Here is a 25,415-nt window from a genome sequence, read left to right as displayed (position 1 = left end):
ATGAATAGAAGACATATGTGAGGGAAAGGGCACTTCTGTATTGTTTTTTAAAGATATGGTATCTATATACCCAGCTTCATGTTCAAACCTTTTTTTTTTTCAAATTGAAAATCTTTTTCTCTGAATATAAAAATGTTTCATGCTCATTATAAAAAAAAAAACTTAGAAAAAATAGCAACTTATAAAACATCAGAAGACCATTTTCTAAATCATGTTACCCAGAGATTACCACTATGAACATTTTCATGAGCTTTTCTATTCATTCCTTTAGCAATGATTTATTGAACATCTGCTATGTGCCAGGCACTGGGAATATACCGATGAATGAAACAGACGTCATCTCTGTCCTCATACAGGGAGAGAGAGAAAGATATTAAATAAATTATAGAAATTATATAAATGTGAAATTTTATAAAAGTACAGAACACTAACAAGGTTAAATCTCATACAAACTTTTTTTTAAGGAATAGAGTAATATCCCTACTGACAGTGAAAACATGCCAGAAGACATGCTCAATTAAAAATGATTAAAACCGTAATATCCTTATTTGCAAAGGTATATGCCACAACTGAGAAGAAAAAAGAAAAATAAAAACAAATAAATAAGCCATAATATTCTATTTCAAAAAGATTAAAAGAGATTATTATAAAATTATGCAAGAGATGAAAGAACAGCATAAGTCTGAATTAGGAAAACTCAGAGACAAGGAGACAGAACTCAAGAAAGAATTAGAAATTGAAAAAAAAAACCCTTTTAGAAATGAACTCTAAATTGGAAGGAGCACAGAATCAACTAAATACCACAAATGTTAGCCTCAGAGAAATAGAGGGTGAAAAGGAGGAAAAATGCAAAGGAACGGAAGAAAGAAGTAAAATTAAAATCCAAAGGAGGGCCGGGCACGGTGGTTCAAGCCTGTAATCCCAGCACTTTGGGAGGCCGAGGCGGGTGGATCACGAGGTCAAGAGATCGAGACCATCCTGGTCAACATGGTGAAACCCCGTCTCTACTAAAAATACAAAAAATTAGCTGGGCATGGTGGCACGTGCCTTTAATCCTAGCTACTCAGGAGGTTGAGGCAGGAGAATTGCCTGAGCCCAGGAGGCGGAGGTTGCGATGAGCCGAGATCGCGCCATTGCACTCCAGCCTGGGTAACAAGAGCAAAACTCCGTCTCAAAAAAAAAAAAAAAAAAAAAAAAAATCCAAAGGAACTGAAGAAAGAAGTAAAATTTGGGAAAAGTTGACATATATTGAAGATAGACAAAAACAGATCCAACGTACAGGTAATAGGAGAGGAGAAAACCGAAGCAAAGGGGTGGTACAAATGATATATTTTAAGAAAAGTTGTCTGGAAAAAAAAATGTTTGAAACTACATTTTGAAAGAGAAAATCGTGTATTTTAGAATATCACCTTAGAACAACCCATACCGAGATATTCTAATACAATTATTGGATTAAAAAGAAGAAAGAAAAAGTCCTTTGAACATCTAGACAAAAAAGGAAAAACAGTATTAGAGAATTAGATTGTTCTTAGTCTTTCTGACAGAAATTTTTATGCTGAAAGAAAATATATTTCTAAGGTATTCAAAAGAAAGAAAACGTGAGGCAATGTTTTTATATCCAGCAAAATTGACCTTCAGATATAAAGAACACAAACTTATGAACATGCAAAAAAAAAAAAATCAGTGGAGGAAATATTGCTCCTATGAGCTCTTCCTAAGGAATCTTCTACACAGTGAGCTTCAAACAACAAAAATAACTGGAAAGATGTAAGATGAGCTCGAGACATCTCAAGATAAGTAGGTAGCAAGGAACTTATCAAAGTTTATTAGGGCATGTCAAAATGACTTAGGAGCCAACTTGAAGAGGTTCCTACTGCCAAAATAAAATTGCAAATATGTTTAAATCCATGAGGTTATGATATGAAAAAAAAATTCTTAGTTCTGTAATATGAAAAAAAGGTTAATGGAGTACTAGTTCACCATTTTGAAAGTAGTTAGGAAAGAATCAGCTTCTTTCTTACATGAACTGTACCACTGGAAAACCAAGTGGTAGATGAAGGAAAGCATCTCCTAAGATTTTTCCACCCAGTAGATAAAAATGAAATTAAAGAATTGGAATATTACCATTTTCCAACCCCTGTGGATTGAGGCATTGAATAACAATGGCTGCTAACATTAGAAATGAATGAAAACCAGATCTCATGTGCTTCCTGAAATGAAAGAGCATACCGCCACAGACTGAATTTTAATTTCGTCAAGCCTCTGAATCTAGCTGCCAATTTGCAGAAAATTCAGAGGTTGGAGAAACAAGTTAAACGTGTACCACCAAAATTCATAGTGTGGAAACTCCGTAACTCAGACAGTTACGGAGTTTATATTCTTTAAGAAATAAATTGTAGTTGGGCGCGGTTGCTCATGCCTGTAATCCCAGCACTTTGGGAGGCTGAGGCGGGTGGATCACAAGGTCAAGAGATCGAGACCATCCTGGCCAACATAGTGAAACCCTATCTCTACTAAAATATAAAAATTAGCTGGGCGTGGTGGCGCACGTCTGTAGTCCCAGCTACTCGGGAGGCTGAGGCAGAAGAATTGCTTGAACCCGGAAAGCAGAGGTTACAGTGAACCGAGATCATGCCACTGCACTCCAGCCTGGCGCCTGGCGACAGAATGAGACTCTGTCTCAAAAAAAAAAAAAAAAAAAAAAAATAGAAAAATAAAAAGAAATAAATTGTAAGGAAAAGAAATTAAATGTAAATTAGAAGACATCAAAATTATAAAAATAGACAACATTTAACTATACTAACTAGGAGTGTACACTTGAGTAACAGAATCATAAAGAAATGCCAGGAACTGATTACCATAAATTCAAGAGTTTGTTTACTTTGGAGGAAGGGAAGGGCATGGAGGGCCTTCTGGGGTAACAAGCAAAGTCCAAAGTCTGTGTTTTGATCAAGGTGGTAGCTATGAGTGTTTTCTTTATAATAAGCTGTTTGTGTGATTTTGTTAATCTTTTATTTTACCATAAAAAAATTTTAAAATATTTTTATGAAAGAATGACACTATACATACTGCCTTTCTTCCAACTTAATATTACGAGATGTTTCAAAGAAAAATTTAAAACATCGGCCGGGCATGGTGGCTTATGCCACTTTGGGAGGCTGAGGTGGGCGGATTATGAGGTCAGGAGTTCGAGACCATCCTGGTCAACATGGTGAAACCCCATCTCTACTAAAAATACAAAAATTAACTGGGTGTGTTGGCACATACCTGTAATCCCAGCTACTTGGGAGGTTGAGGCAGGAGAATCGCTTGAACCTGGGAGGTGGAGGTTGCAGTGAGCCAAGATTCTGCCACTGCACTCCAACCTGGTGACAAGGCGAGACTCCATCTCAAAAAAAAAGAGAAAGTGTTGTGTAGGAAATGCATATATACTCATCACACTGTTTTACAGTTAGTTTTTTTTCATTTATATTATTTAGTAAAAATATCTTTCTGTGCAATTAAATATAGTAGCATCCTCACTTATAGGTGATGCATAGTATTCCATTGAAGTATGTGATCCTTTATTTAATCAGTTTCCTAATGATGAACATTTAACTTGTTTTGATTTTTTCTAATAGAAATAATGCTGCATATTTGTCCTTATGATAAATACCTAAAATTTGCTTTGTCACAGCATATTCTAATATGTAAAGTATAAATGTTGGTGTGCTGTGAATGAACAGTTAGCAGTAGAGACTAAAGATGCAGCCTATATTGATCAAGACAGCCCTGTGTCACCTAGGGAAAGGATGTAAACCTCAAAGAAAAAAATAACAAATAGGTTCTCCATCACAGGATCCTCACATAGCATTAAACCTTTCCTGGATCAATTTAGGTTTCATCCCAACAGCTCTTCTACAATCTCATTAAGTTGTTGTAGGTATAACTAGTGTATCATTTATATATTGCCACAATTAATGCTGTATAATGAAGCACCCCAAAATTCAGTGCCTTAAACAACATCCATTAGTATTTGGGGGATGGCAGAGTGGTTCTTCTCATAGTCTCTGCTGGGCTCATGTTACTACAGTGAGCTGCAGGGGCAGTACACAGATCTGCTGATCTTTGCAGTGTTCTCTCATGTGTTTGATAGTTGGATGGCTTAGGGTGGTGAAAGACGGCCTTGGACCAAAAAGATTCAGCCATCCCACCCATGTCTCCAGCACCCTTCCAACAGGCCTAGGCATGTTCTTATGGCAGTAGTACAGATCCTGTCTTTTTCAGGGGAGTAGAAGTGGGTCTGTACATTCTGAGCTTCTGTGTCATCCCATTTGCCAACATTCAGTTGACCAAGACAAATAACACAGCTGAGACCAGAGTCAAGGGAAAGGGGTTGCAAGGTTACAGAGCAGAGGACAAGGATGCAGAGAGGCTGTTGATTGGGGTCATTCACTTAGTCCTCTATAGTTGTCCAATAGCATATTTTAAATTGGCACATCTTAGAAGCGTTAAACATTGCAGTTATTTCTAAACTGTATATATGTTAATGCCTTTGGAATATGAAAGTTGGGGATCGGGTATATTTGTGGGGGAAGCATAAAGCTTTTGCTTAATTGAAAAAATGTCTGGTTAAGAGCTATAAATATAACTCTTAAATGGAAAAATCTACATTCAATGTCATGTCTTGAAAATATTTTTTTTTCCAGTTGTTGGTGTTTTCCTCTGGGATACATTTCAGAAAATAGGCTTTTTTTTTTTTTCTTTTTTCCAGTCTGTGCATATTTTTCTTTGTTTGATAGTGTTCTTGGAACTGGTTTTAAAATTTCACTGGGAGAACACTTAATGAAGTAAGATAAAGAGCTAGGATCATAAATTAATGTCCTTAAATATTTTTGTGAAAAATAAAGAAATCAGACATGGGATTAGTTCTTGCACCTTTATTGCCGCAACTTTTTCTCTCTATTTTAGATTATATAAGCGGTAAATTTAGGATCTCTCAAAGCAGTGATTTTTAACAGCAAGTATGCAGTGCCCAGGGATGTGAATGGCAAAAAATTTATTACCAGTAATGATTAATGTCCCAAAAATGTAAAAAATTCAAGTTTATTCCCATAAAGTACAATGTTGTATGCCAATTCAGTGTGTACACTTCTGTGCAGAAATAAAAAAAAAAATGGAATAAAATTTTGAATTACATATACTTACTAAATACTCTTCGTTATGTACACATTACAAGACTATATACATTTTACTTGTTCAACCGAAACCGTGTGTATTGTATGAAGCAAGCAATTTAAAGGATTTTTTTCATAGTCAACTGTTGTTGAATTTTGCTTTATTTTCTGACTTTAAAACCCACCCCTAGAGTGAGTTAAAATTTTACACGTTCCCAAGTATGCTTTATTTTGTTTTTCTGAGCTACAAGCAATGAGAGGACTCAGGTTTTGCTGCTAGCAGTTGAGAACCCTTTTGTTTTTAGTTGCCATGTATGTCAGAATGTTGGACACAAACTTCAAAAGAACCCTAATACTGTGGTGAGAATTGTCTTGTGGCATTAATTAATTTAGGCTAGTTGAGTCAACCTCAAGAGAACAGTTCCAAAAAACATGGTGTAGCGATTATGAACCTCATTTTTAGAGGTGAACAGCTCGTACCAGCCCCATCATTTACCTCTGGTGGGATCTTTAGCATGTCACCTAACCCTCTGTGTTTCAGTTTCTTAATCTGTGAAACTAACTTAGCACAATGCCTGGCACATGGTAAGCATTCAATACATGTTATATAGCGTTAGTGCTAGAAGGACCCACGTCATCTGATAGAACTACTTCATTTTATAGATCTGGAAATAAGGCTCAGTTCTCCAGGAGAAAATGTTTAAAACCTTAAAGTAAGAGAGAATCTGTATGTATTTGTAGATAGATGTAATCCTGGAATGCAATGTCTACTTTAAAAGTATTCATCACTAATAGAATCCTGCAGATTTTTGAGACCAAGCATCTGCCAACAGTTTTTTTGACAGCCCTTCCTCTGCTTGGCAGGTTACAATGATTATTTCAGTAATGTCAGAATGACAATTTTCTATATAATTACAGTTTTTAGCTCCGTTCTTGGACTCAGCCTACTATTTGTGAACGTTTTCACAAGAAATCAGGATAGGGCAGAGAAAGCATACAGAAGATGTGAACTACCAAAATTTATTGGGGACATATGTCAGGTATACAAAGATCTCCAGGACAGTTCGTTTTTTTGTCCAGAAAGCTCACAGCCTAGTTGAGGAAGCAAGTATGGGTAAGAAAAAAATTAACAACACCAATAATAGCAGTGAATGTTTTTTTTTTGAGACAAGGTCTCACAACTTGTCAAAACTTGTCTCATAACTCACTGCAGCCTTGAACTCCTGGGCTCAAGCAGTTCTCAAGCAGCCTCCCAAGTAACTGGGACTAAAGGCACGTGTCACCATGCCCAGATAATTTTTAAATTTTTTGTGGAGATGGGGTCTCATTCTGTTGCCCAGGCTGGTCTTGAATTCTTGACCTCAAGCGATCCGCCTGCCTAGGCCTCTCAAAGTGCTGGGATTTACAATCTTGGACCACTGCATATGGCCTTAATTAGCATTTATTGAATGCTTAGGATGTACTAGACACTAAGCAAAGCAAACAAGCAGCCTATGGTATCCTATTCTGTTGTCATAGTAACTGTCAGATTGATGGTAACCACAATTTGCAGTCCAACAAGACCGTTGAATAGGCTTCTAGACATTAAGTATTGGTTCAAGATCATATAGGATTTAAGTGTCAAATGAGTTAACAGGAAGAGATAACTCTGGGCCGGCCAAGGTCACCATTTTCCAAGTTGGGATTTGGGAGTGGCTAGAACTCCCACTAGAGGAGTATGAAAGTGTCCCACTACTTGAATTTTTTGGGTGGAGACAGGGATGATAAATGTCTTGCAGTACCTAGGACTGCCCTGTACAACAAAGGTTGTCTTACTCTGCAAAGCTTTCAAACACCCTAGCAAATACTCTTGTAGTTAAACAACATCTTTGTATAATTATCTGACCCTAGGAGTTTTAAACATAGTTTTAATATATACTATGTATTCCAGAAGTGAAAACTCCCTCTCATTTAAAGACAAGTATATTTAATACTTTTTGGAATGTTCTAAAGAGTTGTTCAGCATTTTGCAATTGATGTTATTGATGGCGGTGCAAATCATGTCTGAGTTGTCAATACCACACATACCTCTTTCAGTCTGCATCTATAGCTATTGCACTGACAATGGTTCTGCACATAGGTGAGCCTCTGCTACCTATTATGACTGCTAGAATAGTCATGCCTGAGAATTGGCTTATTGAAATGTTTTCCCCTCATTTTGTTTTTCCTTTTTTGGAATTTATGTGTTAGGTTATATTGTCTGTGAATATCACTTAGGGTAACAAAGGGGTTATCATAAGCCATTTGTTATAGAAAGAGAGCATTGGATCTGATAGGATTGCACTGAGTTTCTAGGGAAGTAGCTATTTGAAGGTAAAGGGGATAAATGAGAGATTCCAGAGTCAGTTGGGTCTTAGATTGTCAATAGTTGAAAGAACTTAATTCTGGAGGTTTTAGATAAGGGGTGATTGTGAACAGAGCAGCATTTATCTGGCATTGTAGATCTGCGATAGATCTGAGGTGAAGTATGGGGAGAAATTAGACTGGCCTTCAGGGAGGACTTACGGGACTGTGCGGTACTATTTTAAAAGTGGGTTGGACAAAGAGCTAGGCACATTGAGAATGAGGAATCTGTCAGACTTGTTTGGCAGTATTTGGGGAACACAGATAAAATGGAATTGTCGGTCCTATTTTTATTTAAATCTTTTGTTCCTCTTTAGAATTATTTAAAGGTACATGGTATCTTATACTGAATCAAATTACAGGAGGGCATTTTATTTATTTATTAGTCTGTTTGCTTAACGGTGCTTTTGGATTTGGGGTTGCAAGCTCTCTCTGTGGTCCTGTTGGATATTTATTGATCCTTACTAGCATTATCATCAGGCATATCAGCATTAAGAATTTTCATTAATGGGACACATGAAAACACTGCTAGAAGGAAACTATTGTTGCTAGACTGTTTCCCTTTGGTAGCTTTATGCTTTGCCCCAGAATCACAACTGTATTCTCAGCGCAGAACTAGTAGTGGCCTGCTATTAGCCTCCAACAACTCTGAACTCAATATGTGATTTTTTTTACGGAAACAAGGGCACTCCTCTCAATGGTAACAAAATCTCTAGCATTACAGCTGAGGTAGCATTTCCACCAGTATTCGCTTTTGTGGAAAAGTAGATAATATTTTGATTAGGGTAAAGTTTTGAATCTGTCTGCATTCTCTAGATCAGGACTTCGCCAGTAGAAATATAATGAAAGCCACATATATAATTTAAAACTTTTTAGTACCACATTTTATAAAAAGGTGAAATTATTTTTAAAGTGTTTTATTTAACTGAATATAACCAAAATGGTATCATTTCAACATGCAATCCATATTTAAAAATTATTAGACATTTTACATTTTTTCTACACCAAGTATTCACAATCAGCGTACATTTTACTCTCACAGGAGTCAACTTGGATGCGATATTCATTGGGAATACTTGATCTGTATTTAAATTTTATAAAATTTAGAGTTGAAGTAGACTCACCTACCTAAGAAGTTCCAAACCTACTTAAACATTTTCCAGTAAGAATCAAATATCAGCTTATAAATTTATATTTAAGTTAATTGTAGTTACGCTACTTTTTTTTTTTTTTTTTTAATATAGAGTCTCACTCTGTTGCCCAGGCTGGAGTGCAATGGCATGATTGCAACGCAAACGGCTCATTACAACCTCTGCCTCCCGGGTTGAAGCAGTTCTCCTGTCTCACCCTCCCAAGTAGCTGGGACTACAGGCTGGCGCCACCATGCCCAATGAATTTTTGTGTTTTTAGTAAAGATATGGTTTCACCATGTTGGCCAGGCTGGTCTCGAACTCCTGACCTCATGTGATCTGCCTCTCTTAACCTCCCAAAGTTCTGGGATCACAGGCGAGAGCCACCGAGTTGTGCTACCTTTTAAGTAGTCAATAGCTTGTAAGTACTAGTAGGTACTGTATCAGACAGCATGGCTGTATATTGTTCTTAAAAGCCATGCATTTGTATAGAGTTTTCCTATTTTCCAAGTGCTACTTTTATATCTTCTCAGGTTATTGTTTATGTAGAATTAGTCTATGCTCCTAAGTTCATCTCAGAAACTATTAGATGAGATTTATTCATCAAGGATATAAGCGCCTAGCGGAAAAAGTTCTGCATATTTGTGCCTCAACCCCAGGACCAGGAAGTGCCTTTCACATTCTAGGTTTATCTACCTAAATAAATCTTACTTGGTCCTCAAATTGCACCTTAAATTTCGTTTTCTCAGGAAAGCACTTCCTGACTCTCCAGTCTGGCCTGTGGTTCTTTTGTTGCATTTTCTCATATACCTAAGTTATTTTCCTCCAGAACTTATTTATGATGTGAGTAACTTTGTGACTAATATCCATCTCCCGAACAACTAGGCGATAAGTTCCACAAGAAGAGAAATGCGTTTTTACTCACTAAAGTATGCCCTGCTCCTAGCATAATGCATGACATGTGGCAGGTATGGAATAAATATTGGTCAGATAATAGCATAGGACTATGTATAATATGAAGTGATTAGCAGAATGTCTAATTCTTAACTTTATAGAAGTTGGAGTTTGGTTGAGGAAACAGGAATATTTTATCTTAAGGATTATATACACTAAGAAGTACATTCATCCCTTGGTATTTGAGGAGGATTGGTTTCAAGACTCCCTTCAGGTGCCAAAATCTGAGGATGCTTAAGCTTAAGCCCCTTAAATAAAGTGGTATAGTATTTGCATAGAATCTATGCAGCATCCTCCTGTATACTTTTTATTTTTTAATTTTCTTTTAGAGACAGGGTCTCACTCTGTCATCCAGGCTGTAGTGCAGTGGTGCAATCATCGCTCACTGCAGCCTTGACCTCCTGGGTTCAAGTTATCCATCCACCTCATCCTCATGAGTAGCTGGGATACAGGTGCGTGCCACCCCACCAGCTAATTTTTGTATGTTTTGTAGAGATAGGGTCTCACTATGTTGTCCAGGCTGGTCTCAAACTCCTGGGCTCAGGTGGTCCTCCCACCTCCATCTCTCAATGTGCTGAGATTACAGGCATGAGCTGCTGTACCTGCCCTTCCCGTATACTTTAAATCACCTGTAGATTACTTATAATACTTAATACAATGTAAATGCTATGTAAATAGTTGATGCGCTATATTTTTTAAGGAATCTGGTCTCAAAAAAAAAAAGTCTGTACATGTTCAGTACAGATGCAACCATCACAGGCCTAATTTTCTGATCCTCACTTGGCTGAATCCATGGATGTGGAACCCAAGGATACAGAGGGCCAACTGTATGCAGATTGTTAGTTTTCGTTCAAGCCTTTTCAGAATGCTTACACAAGTATGCCTTTTATTGACTTTCTCTCTACTGGTATTCATTTTTTTGAGTATCTATTAGTCTCTTTCTCTGCATAGCATTTAAGATGCACTGAAGACAAAAACTAAAATTTAAAAAAAAGAAAACGGAATTGTGAAATACGTTTAAGGAACTGAGCAGAAAGTTATAGGGCGAAGACAGAAGAGCATAAAGGAAGCATCACTTGCTGTTTCAGGACGGTTTAGAATAAACCCACCCTTTTAATTATACCAGAGTAATGAGCCTTCCCCCAGTTTGTGAAAATATAATTTAAAATGTATCTTGGCTCAGTAGACCAGGTTGTCAGGTCATTATCAGAATCATAAAGTTGGAAGTGATGCCCATTAAAGGTTGCTAGTTTGGAAAGGTTAGATTAGAATTTAAAGTTTTGCAAATATAAATGCTTTTTAATTTGAGTTATGTTTTAGCAAACCTCTAGCATTTGATGTTTTTCTTTTAACTTTTCATGGAATTGTAATATGCATACAGAAATATACATGCAAGAGTACAGCCTGAGGAATTTCCACATCTCAATCAAAAAAACACCGCATTCCCAGTGTCCCAGAAGCCACCCTCTTGCTTCTCCCTTGCCCCACCCCCAATTATCCTGATATCAATCACTTTCTCCTGTTTTTGTACTTTAGATAAATAGACTCATGCAGCATCTGTATTTGACTTAGTGTAACATATTATCATCCTGAGTGACATTCCTGATAATAACTCATTGAAAACAAGGTCCATTTTCATTTTTCCTTATTATATATCTATTTTGGTAAACTGGCAACTTACCAGTTTGTCTAGATCTTTATATTCCTTTAAGAAAATTCTTCATGTAAATCTTTATATTCCTTTAAGAAATTCTCCATGTGCATGTGAGTATGCACCTAGGTGTGTGTGCACATGTATTTATATGTGTGTTCTTTTTAGCAGTGTTACTCAAATTAGGTCATGCTTTGCTGTGCATATTATTCACCTCTTAGTGATGCATCTTAAAAAGCTTTCTGGCTGGGTGCGGTGGCTCACACCTGTAATACCAGCACTTTGGGAGGCCAAGGTGGGTGGACTACTTGAGGTCAGGAGTTCAAGACCAGAAACCCCATTTTTACCAAAAATACAAATATTAGCTGGATGTGGTGGTGCATGCCTGTAATCCCAGCTACTTGGGACTCTGAGGCAGGAGAATCGCTTAAATCTGGGAGGTGAAGGTTACAGTGAGCCAAGATCGTGTTACGGCACTCCAGCCTGGGTGACAGAGCCAGACTCTGTCTCAAAAAACCAAACCAAAACAAAACAACAGCAACCCTTTTCATATAGGATCTTGTAGATCTACTTTATTTTTCTTAAAGGCAGCATGGTACCTCATTGTATGGATGTATCATCATGTAATGAACCAACTGTGCACTGAAGAACATCAAGGTGGTTACTGGTCTTTGACTTTAGAAAAATAAAATCCACATGAGCTTGTCTGTGAAATAAATTACTGGAAGTGGAATTGCAAAGCAGGGGGATCCATGCATTCAAAACTTGCTTATACATTTGTAAATGGCTCTCCAAAGAATTTTACCAGCTTTTACTCCCACCAGCAAGGTTCGAAACATCCTGTTTCCAGTGTCCTTTCCTTAGAATGTGTGTTATCTGGTTTATTAATCTTTTCAGCCGGATATAGGAAATCCAGTTAGACATTGTTAATTGAAATTGGCGTTTTCTTAAGTTCTGAGTGAAGCTAGTGATTTATGTTTATTCAACATTGGTGTTTCTCTTGGGACCTGTTCCTTTTCTTATTCTCCTACAGGCTTGTTCATATTTTTCTTAATAGTTTCAAGGAACTCTTTCTATATAAAGGATTAGCCTTTTTATGTCATCTGTTGCAGTAATGTTTTCTGCAGTAATGTTTTTTGTTTTTATCGTGTTTATAGTCACTTTTTTTCTAAACAGGTTTTAATTTTTACATGGCAAAATGTACCAATTTTTTTTTTCTGTAGTAGTGCTGAAGTGTGTGTGTGTGTGTGTGTGTGTGTGTGTGTGTGTATGTGTGTGTGTTTCATGAGAAAAAGCACTGGGAACTTGAGACAGAAAGGTAGGTTAGGCCTGCCATGAAAAAAGTCTTCAGTAAACATTTGTGGGAAATGTGGCTAAGTAGGAATTCTAGTTTCAATCAAAAGTGGCATGACTGGATAAGTGTGGTGGCTAACAACTGTAATCCCAGCACTTTGGAAGGCCAAGGCGGGCAGATCACAAGGTCAGGAGTTTGAGACTAGCCTGGCCAATATGGTGAAACCCCATCTCTACTAAAAATACAAAGAGATTAGCCCAGCATAGTGGCGGGCACCTGTAGTCCAGCTACTCGAGAGACTGAGGCAGAAGAATAGCGTTAACCTGGGAGGGGGAGGTTGCAGTGAGCCATTGCACCACTGCACTCCAGCCTGGGCGACAGAGCGAGACTCCATCTCAAAAAAAAAAAAAAAAAAAAAAAAAAGTGGTGTGACCAACTATAAACAAACAAAAATTTGGATGTTATCTGTCAAAATTTGTTTAGTATATGTAACAGCTTTTGGAGAGATTTTTCACTGCTATGCTTTTCTTTCTTTTATGCTTTGTTATTTGAGGTTTTAATTTCTCAAATGATCCCTTTTTTTTAGATTTCAAATTATAACGTATTTCCTGAACCATTGCTGACGCCCAGTGATCCATGTCAGAACTACTTCCAGGTCAGATACATTTTCACATATTTCAATGCAGAGAAGCAGATGAATATTAAAACTTAAAAAATAATGTTTAGTGTTAAACTTACAATTTGCTAATAACATGTTTTTGAATTTCATTGTTCTTCAGTAATGTAATAGAAAAATGAATCTTTAAAGTAGAAGAATTAGTTGGACTTAACCATATTTGTGTAATAATTGCATGAATACTTATAGCATAATGTAAAAATATTTTAGTTGTCTGTGACAGGAGCTTAAAACTGTCAAATTTTACCATCTAGCATTATACATTACAGCCTGGGTACTGCTGAAATGTGAACGAAGGAGTAGGTGTTGGTGTTGAGTCTCTGAGTTGGCATCTTATTAATAATAGCTTGTAGAGTTTGCTTAGACAGAACCCGCCCTCCCCCCACTCCCCCAATTCAGTATTCTCCTTGAGTCTAATCAGCAGATTAATTTCAGGCCTTAGGAAAACGCCCTTAATTTTATTGTACTTCCCTTTTTTGGTCTCATGATAGATGCTAGTCTACACACAGCATGGTGTGGGATTTAATCCCTAGACTCAGTAATGTAATAAGGAAAAAGCAATTGCAGTAACATTTCAAATTAAATATCATATAGGACTTCAAGTGACAGATAGATCTGGGTACATTTCATATTTATTAGGACACATACTGCTTAGCAAGTTCTGAGTTTTTAAATAAGTAGATTCAAAGCATGGGCAAATAGATACTCATCCCTAAATTCTAAACTTACTATTAAATATAATCAAGCTGTTTTCTCCCTTATATGACATTTTTCATGTTACATTTCAACAATGAGCTAAAACAAAACATAATAAACGCTAAGCTCAGTAGAGGTAGATGGGAGGCAAGAAATATTCTTTTATAAAAAAACAGCCAAAAACTGTGACAAACCTGAGTTCACACAGGTAAATCAGGGTCTTAGAGCTGATGTTTAGAAGCCATCTAATCATAGTGTGATGATTTGGGGAGAGTATGGATTTTGTCAGTACATACTGAATAGGTATATTAATTTTGGAAAAATCAAGATAAATACATATGTCCTTTAGAAAATAGATTTTAAATGTTGAGAATAATTTCCTTTAGGGATCCTTTAACTTTCAAAACCTTATATGTTTGTGAGATAGATTATTCAATCTATCTTCAAGGTAGACTAGTATGGAAGCATTAAAATAAAGCTGGCAAGTATATACAATAATGTGTGTTCCTCTAAGTGAAGGTGAATGAATCAAATAACTTCTAGAAATTTCCTGTTCTTGCTATATTTTGTTATGCTGCTGTTTTCACTCTTCATGCTGGTGCTCAAACAGCTTTATTCTTTGGCAGTTACATAAGAGATACTGAAACAGTTACCTAGCCTGGTTTTTAAATAACAGCTACTACTGTCATGCCTTGGTATGACATATAACACATTTTACAAGGAAAGAGGTATCTTAGTTCAGTGGAGAATCCTAGTCTAGCCATTTTTTTTACTTGAAAATTCAAATGGCAACTAGTGAGGGATGGTCTGGGCTAATGAGTGGGGTAGGATTTGCCTTCAGCTCCTTTTTCTAACTCTAGGGAGCCTGTGACTACAGGGACAGCTTTTAAAAAGAAACATGGGAGAATTTATTTATTTTTTATTTTCATTTTTATTTCTTTTTAATACGTAGTCTCCCTCTGTCACACAAGCTGGAGTGCAATGGCACGGTCTTGGCTCATTGCAACCTCTGCCTCAGGTTCAAGCCTCTCCTGTCTCCACCTCCTGAGTAGCTGGAATTACAGGCACACGCCACCATGCCCAGCTAATTTTTGTATTTTTAGTAGAGACGGGGTTTCACAATGTTGGCCAGGCTGGTCTTGAACTCCTGACCTCAGGTGATCCACCCGCCTTGGCCTCCCAAAGTGCTGGGGTTACAGGCGCTGAGCCTCCGTGCCTGGCCTTATTTATTTTAATGTTTTTTGAAACAGAGTCTTGCTCTGACACCCAGGCTGGAGTGCAGTGACACAATCTTGGTTCGTTGCAACCTTCACCTCCCAGGTTCAAGCAATTCTCCTGCCTCAGCCTCCTGAGTAGGTGGGATTATAGGCATGTGCCATGACACCCAGCTAATTTTTGTAATTCTAGTAGAAACAGGGTTTCACCATGTTGGCCAGGCTCGTCTTGAACTCCTGGCCTCAAGTGATGTGCCCTCTTCGGCCTCCCAAAGTGCTGTATTACAGGTGTGAACCACCATGCCCAGCCAAACATATCAGAATGTATACCATCATCTGCCTCTGAAATTCCTGTTCAACCTTCAGGATTCAGCTCAGGAGTCCCTTCTGAGCAGATTTTAACCCATGAAATCGCCAAGTAATTACCCTATTTCAAGGACCTTGTTATTGTTTAACATTTTTTCCCTTTTGGAGTGGCTTTGTGGCCCACCTTATCAGTTACTCAAGAAAATATGTGACATTTCTAACTCACCTACTTTTTTTTTTTTTTTTTTTCCGCCTAAACCAGTATTCCCAAGCTGGATCATCATCAGGCTGGCCCATAAAAGTCTCTGTGTTTTTAAAAAAAATCATCTTCAGAAGACATTGAGGCTTTACTAAAAAAATTGAAACAGCTTAGAAATTGACCAGGGAAAAGAGCTAGGTGTGGTGGTGCATACCTTAGCCCCTGCTACGTGGGACGGTATGTCAGGAGGATCGCTAGAGCCCAGGAATTTGAGGCTGTAGAGCATGATGACTGTGCCTGTGAATGCACTCCAGCTTGGGCAACATAGTGAGATGCTGTCCCTTAAATTAAAGAAATTGAACAGAGGAAATGTCCTTGGAATATAATTTCCCAAGTTGACTACTCCAAAGGTCTTAATTCTTTCTTGAATATACACATTCTGCTTGTGTTTCCTAAATAACTGATCATCACACCTGCCAGGTGTGATGTTGGGAATGGTAAGCTTTCACCCATTTGGAATGCTTTTTTCTTCCTTGTCCACTGCTGGGCTTCTTTCCATCCTTCAGGATCCAGCTCAGCTCTTCTTTTTGTGGGAAGTCTTCCCTGAACCTCACTCCTCATCCCTAACATGGTGTTCTCGTAAGACTCTCTGCCTATTTCAGCCATTGTGAGTTTGTATAATAACTTATCCTTTCTCACCGCCAAATCTGATTTTCTGGTTTAAAAAATAACATTTCTTATTTTTTATAATCAACAAATAAAACATGTATATGTTTATTGTGTACAACATGTTGTTTTGAAATGTGTATACATTGTGGGATGGCTAAATCAAGCTAGTTAAGACTGGGTTTGGTAAAAAGTATGTGATACATCTGTCTTGAATCTCAGTTTCACTTAAGACATTGAACAGAATGAGTCCTCAGGCAGTTGTTTAATGGGACATGGGAAACCCTCAGATGGGTGAGATCTGGCTGTTGAAATCGCCCCTGTATCTGACACTCTGCATCAGCAGTGTGACATTGCTCTCCTAGTTAGAATATTCCAAGATTCAAATCCTGCCATCTTCCTAGCCCATTTCTTCAGTGACCCAAGCTGCCTTATAATAACTTTTGCTGCCTTTGTTCACGTTGTCACATTGAGGGTTTCTGTTCATGAGTAGTTTCAGGAAGCCAGCTGTATTTTGCCTCTCCTTCCTAAAAGGAAAAGAAAAATCAGACTTATATCATTTCCTTAATACTTTGTGGTCTAATTCAAAAGGCAACATTCCTCAGGGTAGAAGTTTCACCATTAACACCTCAGTGGAAATGAAATTGTATAGCAGAAAAATAAAAATGAAGAAAATGTGAAGTTTCATTCAATAATGGGACAAACATTGGACTTCCTTGGGCCCATTTATCAACGCTTTGCCCATTTGTCAGTTTCCAATTTTATAAGCATGTCATGGGAGTAGAGGGAGAGCAGCAGGTTATTGAAGAGAGAAGAAGTTATTGTCATTACTGACAAACTCTTTGACAGAAGCTAAAGGTCTTAGAAAAGGGAGAAGGAGGAGAGAGAAAGCCAGGTTTAACCACAGGATGCAGCACAGGTTTGTATTAGGATGTGGTCTGAGTCACAGGGCTGGTCAGCCTGGTTGTATCTGTGCTGGGGCCTTTGTACCTTGGGTTGAGAAAAGCTGTGCGAGTCATGGATTTAAAGTGATCCTGGCTTATCCAGTTTTGCTTAGGTTTCATAAAAAATACTTTGTGTATTAGCAAGGGCTCTTTTAGTTGCAAAACAGAGAAAACCCAGCTCCGAGTGGCTTAGGCAAAATAACTATTGACTTGAGAAGTCCAACAATATCATATTTCAGGCATGGCTTATTTTAGGGATTCAGTCATTAGGGCTTGCTCACTTTCTCTCTGTCTCTTGGCTTTGCTTTCTTTGTTAGATTCGTGCTGGGGCAGGTTATCTTCTCCTGGTGACCCCTTGAAGCTCTAGGCTTACATCTTCTAGTCAAGAAAAAGAGAAAAGAGAGCCTCACTCTTATCCTTCTAGCAAAAGTCTCATGGTTGACTTCATGTGGGTCATATGCTTTTACGTGAACCAGCTACTAGAGCCGTGGGGATCTGCTACTGTGATTGGCTGTGCCTTGGCCATGTGCCCCCTGAAATAAGGGGTGCAGTCATCTCTGCCTGAAACACATAGGCCTAACCCCTACAGTGCAAGCTCCATAGGTATCTTTACTTTGTCGGTTTTGTTCACTGCTATATCCTCAGTACTTAAAAGCATATCTGGCATGGAGTAGTGCACAAAAAACATCCGTTGAATTATTGAATGGGCATAGGGAAAGGCTGATTCCCTAAGAAAATTTGTGAGGCTTTTAAGAGAAAAGGAGGAAACACATGCCAGGCTATAATAGATGTTTCTCCGTCGTGCATGCAGGAGAGCAACAACAGCAGTGATATTAGCTCTTGTCACTCTTAAATCTGAACTTATACCCATCTCTGGAATAGGAATCGATCCTCTTGAATTGATGTTGGATCTTGTAAGTCGCACTCAACATAGCATGATGAATAGACGTAAAGGGGATGGCACACTCACCATGGGCCCCATCCACCTGCCAGGAATCCAAGAGAGCCACCTTTGTGCTGAACCTGAAGACCAACCCTCATTATTACTGACATTTTGCTTATTCATTCCTCATTTAGTTTTTCTTATTTTGTTCACTGCTGTGCTCTTGGCCTTCAGGAGAGTGCCTGGCACATAGTGGGCTCTAGGTAAATATTTAATGAATGAATAAGGAAATGAATTAAGGAGTCAAAAAACATGTATTGAGTGTTCTTACATGCTAGACTTTATGAAAGGAACGGGAAATTCTGGAAAATGAAAGAGAAATGAAAAGCATGGCCTCAATGAAATACCATTTCACACCAACTAGGATGGCTATAATAAAAAAGAAACAATAACAAGTGTTAGTAAGGATGTGGGGAATTTAGAACCCTCATGCACTTCTAGTGGGAATGGAAAATGGTATAATGGCTTTGAACTATAGTCTGGAATTTCCTCGAAATGTCTATACATATATATGTAATATATGTTTATAAAAATATAAAAGTGTGTGTGTATGTGTACATATAAAAGAAAACTAAGTTACCATACTCAGCAGTTCCACTCCTGAGTATACACCCAGACAATTAACTCATAATAGCTAAAAAGTGAAAACAACCCATTGTCCATTAATAAAATGTAGTTTATCCATACAATGGAATATTATCCATCCATAAAAAGGAATGAAGTACTGATAACATGCTTCAATATGGATGAACCTTGAAGATTCAGTAAATGAGAGAAGCCAGTTACAAAAGATCTCATATGATCCTGTTTACATGAAATGTCTTTCATCAGCAAGCCCACAAAAACAGAAAGTAGATTAGTGTTTGCAGGGGTTCTAGGGAGGGACGAATGGGGCGTGACTGTTAATGGGTATAGGATTTTTTTTGGGTGACAAAAATGTTCTTCAGTTAGTATTAATGGATGCACAACTCTGTGAGTATACTAAATATTGCTGAATTACATACTTTAAAATATGGTATATAGGCCAGGTGCAGTGGCTGACGCCTGTAATCCCAGTACTTTGAGGGGCCGAGGCAGATGGATCACCTGAGGTTGGGAGTTTGAGACCACCCTGACCAACATGGAGAAACGCCCTCTCTACTAAAAAATACAAAATTAGCCAGTTGTTATGGTGCATGCCTGTAATCCCAGCTACTTGGGAGGCTGAGGCAGAAGAATTGCGTCAACCCAGGAGGCAAAGGTTGTAGTGAGCCAAGATCACACCATTGCACTCCCATCTGGGCAACAAGAGTGAAACAACATTTTCTCTCTCTCTCTCTCTCTCTCTCTGTCTCTCTCTCTCTCTCTCTCTCTCTCTCTCTCAATTTATCTTTATGATAGAAAATTTCTTAAACTTTTATTTTACGTTGGGGAGTACATGTGAAGGTTGTTACATAGGTAAACACATATCACCTGGATTTGTTGTTCAGATTATTTCATCACCCAGGTATCATGCCCAGTACCCAATAGTTATCTTTTATGCTCCTCTTCCTCCTCCCACCCTCCATACCCCAGTGTCTGTTGTTTCCTTCTTTGTGTTCATATGTAGTTAACATTTAGCTCCCACTTATAAGAGAAAATATGATACTTGGTTTTCTGTTCCTGCATTGATTTGCTAAGGATAATAGCTTCCAGCTCCACCCATGTTCCTGCAAAAGACATTATCTTGTGCTTTTTTTGGCTGCTTAGTATTCCATGGTGAGAAGCCCACTTATTCCTCTGCACCTGCCACCCATCACCCTGGGTGATTTCTGTGACTTTATTGTGTGTTTTTCTTCAGCAAGTCCAAAAGCAGTTAGCAGGTGGGCACTTTATGTTCCTTGGTTTCCCAATTCCTAGCACAGTACCCAGCAAGAAGTAAGTGCTCAGTCAGTGGTGGCTTGAGGTATGGTGGTCAGAGACAAAAGTGTGCAAGGAAGGAGGGGGCTGTAAAATCATAATAATCCCTAACATGTATTGAGCTCGTACGGTATGCCAGCCATTATGTCAAAGGTTTGACAGTCATCTGTTTTAGTCCCCAGCAAAACTCAGTGAGGTGTACATACTATTGTTATCTCATTTTACAGCAAAGAAACGGGAGTTTAAGTAACTTCATGGTTGTGTTAGAGTTTGGTCTTATGTCTTAGGCCTTTTGATTCCAAAGAAAACAGCTAAATATCAGAAGGTTTAAAGAAACATTATAAGATTTTCTTTTATTTAAAGAGAAACACAAATCTCTATCCTCTTAAACGTGAGTAACGTCTATCTTTTTAAATAATTAAGCTCTCACAGACCCAACTTCTTTGTTCCTTCTGAGTCTCTTTCCTCTCTGTGTGTCTCTGCAACAAGACCATTTCCATCACTCAGACCAAATAGAGTTGGCGGTAATCTAGGGGCCCTGGCAGGCAGCCCTGTGCTTTGTTACTTAGGCACAAAGTAGTAAATGGAGCTCACATTTACTGTTGCCCAGGCTGGAGTGCAATGGCACGATCTCGACTCACTGCAACCTCCGTCTCCTGGGTTCAGGTGATTCTCCTGCCTCAGCCTCCTGAGTAGCTGGATTACAGGCACCTGCCTCCATGCCCAGCTAATTTTTTATATTTTTAGTAGAGATGGGTTTCACTGTGTTGGCCAGGCTGATCTCAAACTCCTGACCTCGTGATCTGCCCACCTTGGCCTCCCAGAGTGCTGGGATTACAGGCGTGAGCCACCACACCCAGCCTCACATTTATTGTTATAAACTGTCTGTAAGCATTGCTCATTTTACTTCTCATGTAAACCATGTACTATTTATTGTCCCCATTTTTTTTACTAGTAAATACCTCAGATAGGTCTTGAGCCATTCTCTCTTTGACCCTGAGATCTGTGCTCTTAACCCTTATGGCATTGCCTCTCACTTGGGGCTGCTTTCTTGCAGCCTTGATCATTGAATCACTGATAAGGGACACGTCATGCTAGGAGGGAAGAGAGGCAGTAAGGACAAGGACAGACATGTGTCACTACGGTGACAAAACAGCAAAAGCAAAACTGACAGCCTCAATTTTCTCTATGAAGAGAAAATTTTCCCAGAGAGGAAACAATCTAGGAGTATGTCTAGCAGGGAACTTGAAAAGGGGGACAACATTGTTCAGAAATAGTCACAGAGGAGAAGGGGATGAAGGTGTCCGGTGTGTGGAGATGAACAGATCAGGGTGCACTCTGGGATCCAGCCTGGATAAAGCAGGAAATGAGGGGACTGGGTGGTAGAAAGTGTGAAGAACTGGGAGAAAAGGAAAAGGCCAGGGGTCAGAGGTCCCAGGAACGTAGAGGGACAGATGAGAAGGGAATGAGGAACTGTTCTCAACCCTGGCCACACGTCAAAGCCACCTAGGGGGCTTCTAAAACAGTAGAGATGCCTAGGCCCCACCCACAAAGATACTTCCAAGATTCTGATTCAGTTCCTCTGGGATTGGGCCCAGTGAGGGCATTAAAATATTCTGGAGGTGATTCTAATCTGTGGCCAAGGCGGAGACGTGTGAGATCTGGAAGAATAAAATGATAAACACGGAGTTAATGATTTCAGAGGCATGTGAAATGTTCTTATTGTATACATTATCTTCCCTATCCTTCCACACATTCTCAGCATCCTTCTCTCCTTCCAGCAAATTCCTCCTCCTCTTTTAAGATCCAGGGGAGATGTCACCTCTTTATGAAGCCTTCTCTTGTCCTTCTGGAGCCTCCTTCTCCCAGTTCCCACACCTTCATAAATCTATCTCTGTTACAACATCACTCACGCTGTTTTACTTTCACTATTAACCCGTTTGAGTTTCCCACTAGACTGTGACCTCCACAGACCAGCACAGAGACTTAGCACACAATAGGCAGTCATAAACATTTGGAGAATAAATCATTGAATAAAATGGGAAAAGCAAGTGTTTCATTAACATCTCAAGAAATGTTGACATAAAATGTCTAGGCAGAATTTCTGAGAGTTTCTTATTAAACACTGAAAGGAAACCACTGTTATTAACTAAATAGTTAAGTCAACCGGAAATTCATCTTTCCTTTCCTTGAAAAAAGAACTGATATCAGACAGGAAAGAGTGATCAGTTAGTTAACTCAGCTTTTACCCCATGTAGCATCTGAGCAAGAGTTAAAAATAAAAATCCTTTAATATAATGTATAGGCCAGTTTATCTTGCTCCTCAGTTTCAGCTCAAAGAAATTCTTACTCAATTCTGCCATGCCTCCCAAAAGAACAAAGACTATTTAGAGTCAAAGGCATATGTTTTGTAACCTATAGCAGAATGTGGTACTACTTCCCTGTCAAACATGACTGTTCACCAGTTGAAATCCTATCAGCCCAAAGTTCTCCATTTTTTTGATCTGAAAAGCATCAGGCATATTGTTAAATACAGGGGCATGAGTTAGTAGTTCTTGCATACTTCCTTAGGAGATAAGAAGTTGCAGACTTCTATGATTAGATCCTATGTCTGTGTCTTCTTCTAAAATGCAAATGCCTTGAGGAAAGTGACTAATCCATTCATTTTTAAAAATAACATCTTTATTGAGATTTAATTTATATACTGTACCTAAAAAGCCCCATAGACTCGATCCAAAGTCTATGGCGCTTTTTAGATATAGTATATAAATTATACTATATCTTGACCCAAAGCTCCTTCAGCTGATAAACAACTTAAGCAAAGCTTCAGGATACAAAATCAATGTACAAAAATCCCTAGCATTCCTATCTACCAACAACAGCCAAGCAGAGAGCCAAATCACAAAGGTAATCCCATTCACAACTCCCGTAAAAAGAATAAAACACCTAGGAATACAGCTAACTAGGAAGGTGAAAGATCTCTACAATGAGAATTACAAAACACTGCCGCAACCTCCTAGACTCAAGTGATCCTCCTGCCTCAGCCTCCTAGGTAGCTGGGACCACAGGTGTACACACCACACCTGGCTAATTTTTTGAGTTTCTGTAGAGACGGGGTCTCACTTTGTTGCCCAGGCTGGTCTCAAACTTCTGGGTTCAAGTAATCTTTCCACCTCAGTGTCCCAAAGTGCTGAGATCACAGGCCTGAGCCACTGCACCTGGCCCATCCATGTATGTTGTTTTTATATATCAAAGCCTGAACACAGTTTGAGTAATATCTTAGATATTAAATAATGGTATCATCTGGAGGCAAAATAAAAAGTTCAGGCCTAGAACTAAGACAGCCAAGCTAATCCCATGCACTGTAGAGTTCCTCTGGGAGTTACATATCAGCTGGGAAGTACTTGGGCCAGGTGCAGTGGCTCACACCTGTAGGAGGTTGAGGCTTCAGTGAGGCATGTTCATGCCACTTATACTCCAGCCTGGGTGACAGAGCAAGACCCTGTCTCAAAACTAATGATAAATAAATAACCCTCTCTCAAAATAAATAAACAAACCAATAATTATGGCATATACAGAGCTGCATTTGTTAATCCAGTTTGTATTGGATGGTCCTTTTCTATTCAGCCTCTTTCCCTTCCTGCCTGCCCTCCATTATTTCTAACAAGCATTAAGAGTTACATGGCCCCTGAGAGGGTAATAAGATCCCAAAGACTGGGAAAATGTGGCTAGAAGTCTTTTATTTATTTTTTTTTTTGAGATGGAGTTTCGCTCTTATTGCCCAAGCTGGAGTAGAGTGGCACAATCTCGGCTCACTGCAACCTCCACTTCTCAGGTTCAAGCGATTCTCCTGCCTCAGCCTCCTGAGTAGTTGGGATTACAGGCGTGTGCCACCACACTGGCTAATTTGGTATTTTTAGCAGACACGGGGTTTCTCCATGTTGGTCAGGCTGGTCTTGAACCCCCGACCTCAGGTGATCTCCCTGCCTTGGCCTCCCAAAGTACTTGGATTATAGGCATGAGCCACCATGCCCGGCCATGGCTAGAAGTCTTAATCTGTCATATTCAGGATATAAAATCTACTTAAATATTAAAAATCACCTAGGAACTCTGGTGGCATTCTTTCTGAAAATATGTATGGTCATAAACAAAGTAAATAAAAATACCTCCCTAATTACATTGCTAGAATGTGTGATAGTACCTAGCATCATAAAGCAGCCTCATAGAAATTTTTTTGCCATGCTTTTTAGGAAGCCAGAGATTTGCACTTTCTCATAATGTCACTCTAAATACCCAAAAATCTAAAAATAACATCCTTTCACATATCTGTGCTCTGGTTATGTGCCTCAGGGAAAACTTCATGTAGGTTTGAGGTAGGCCTTTCTCACATGAAATGCTACTCTTGAGTGAAGTTAAATTGTAAATTGAAACATATGTTTCCCATAAAATGGCGTAATAGTTGTAGCCAAACAGTAATAAAAAACCCAATTTTTTAAAAATTTAATTGTCAAGAGAATTGTTTAAAAGACAGAAACCTTCCATTGGACTGGGTGGAGAAAAAGGAAATTTTGAAAAAGGAAAAACCACACTACATTCTCTGTTTCTGTAAAATGAGTCCTACGGACTCAGGTAGGGTGCTAGGTAAGAAGGAATCCTGCTAAATAATAACTTTAAAGAATGGGGCCGCATCTCCTAACCCTTGGGGTTACAGCCCTTGACTCTCAGCTGGGCCACATGTCCATTCTGTTGTAAAATGGTTATGGCCTATAGTGAAGGATGGATGTGTTGCCTTGCTTCCTGGAAGCACAGGGACTCTAAAATGGTAACTTTTTTCTAAAATTGCCCAACCTAAGTGTTTGATGATGGAGGGATACCTCTAAGCTCCCAAACAGGAAAATTCTTCCCCTTGTCTCCTGAGAAGATCCCTGTTTTGCCTGGGGGAGGAAGAGGGAGTTGTCAGAATACAATTTCAGGAATTTTTGAAGCTGTGCTTTGGTTCATCTGCTGCTGGGGTAGAAATCATCAAAGTCTCTGTGGAGGGCAAAAGGATCAGATAAGAAAGAAGCCCCTCTTCATAGACTGAGAAATCTGAAACCTTAGAAATTCTTGCTGATGAATTTTATTCCCTTCTAGTCTAAGAAACCTTTATTTCTTCCTACCAAGAGACATAGAATAAATCACTAACGGCGCAAACAATATTTGAGATAAACGCAATTGTCAGATAGTTTCCTAGGAGTTCCGCAGGGACATGTGATGACTGCAAACAACTGAGTCTATATTTTAATTAAGTGGAATATATTCAGAGTCCTCTGGGAGCTCTAACATG

At 38.7% G+C, this 25,415-nt stretch overlaps 1 protein-coding gene across 8 annotated transcripts in view; it reads left to right on the top strand.

The window, feature by feature from the left end:
- APBB2 (amyloid beta precursor protein binding family B member 2) overlaps positions 1 to 25,415 on the top strand; it is a 399,910-nt gene that overhangs the window by 163,513 nt on the left and 210,982 nt on the right. For all 8 annotated transcript variants that reach the window (XM_032274019.1, XM_032274016.1, XM_032274022.1 and 5 more), the window contains exon 4: positions 13,154 to 13,222. In XM_032274019.1, the coding sequence (XP_032129910.1) occupies positions 13,204 to 13,222 (19 nt within the window). In that variant the 5' untranslated portion in view covers positions 13,154 to 13,203. The remainder of the gene's footprint in view (positions 1 to 13,153; positions 13,223 to 25,415) is intronic.

This window comes from Sapajus apella, unplaced genomic scaffold, assembly GCF_009761245.1.
Source record: "Sapajus apella isolate SASKATOON/1434 unplaced genomic scaffold, GSC_monkey_1.0 scaffold5, whole genome shotgun sequence".
NCBI lineage: Eukaryota > Metazoa > Chordata > Mammalia > Primates > Cebidae > Sapajus > Sapajus apella.
Note: the sequence above shows the minus strand (reverse complement) of the source record. Positions and strands in the feature narration are given on the sequence as shown.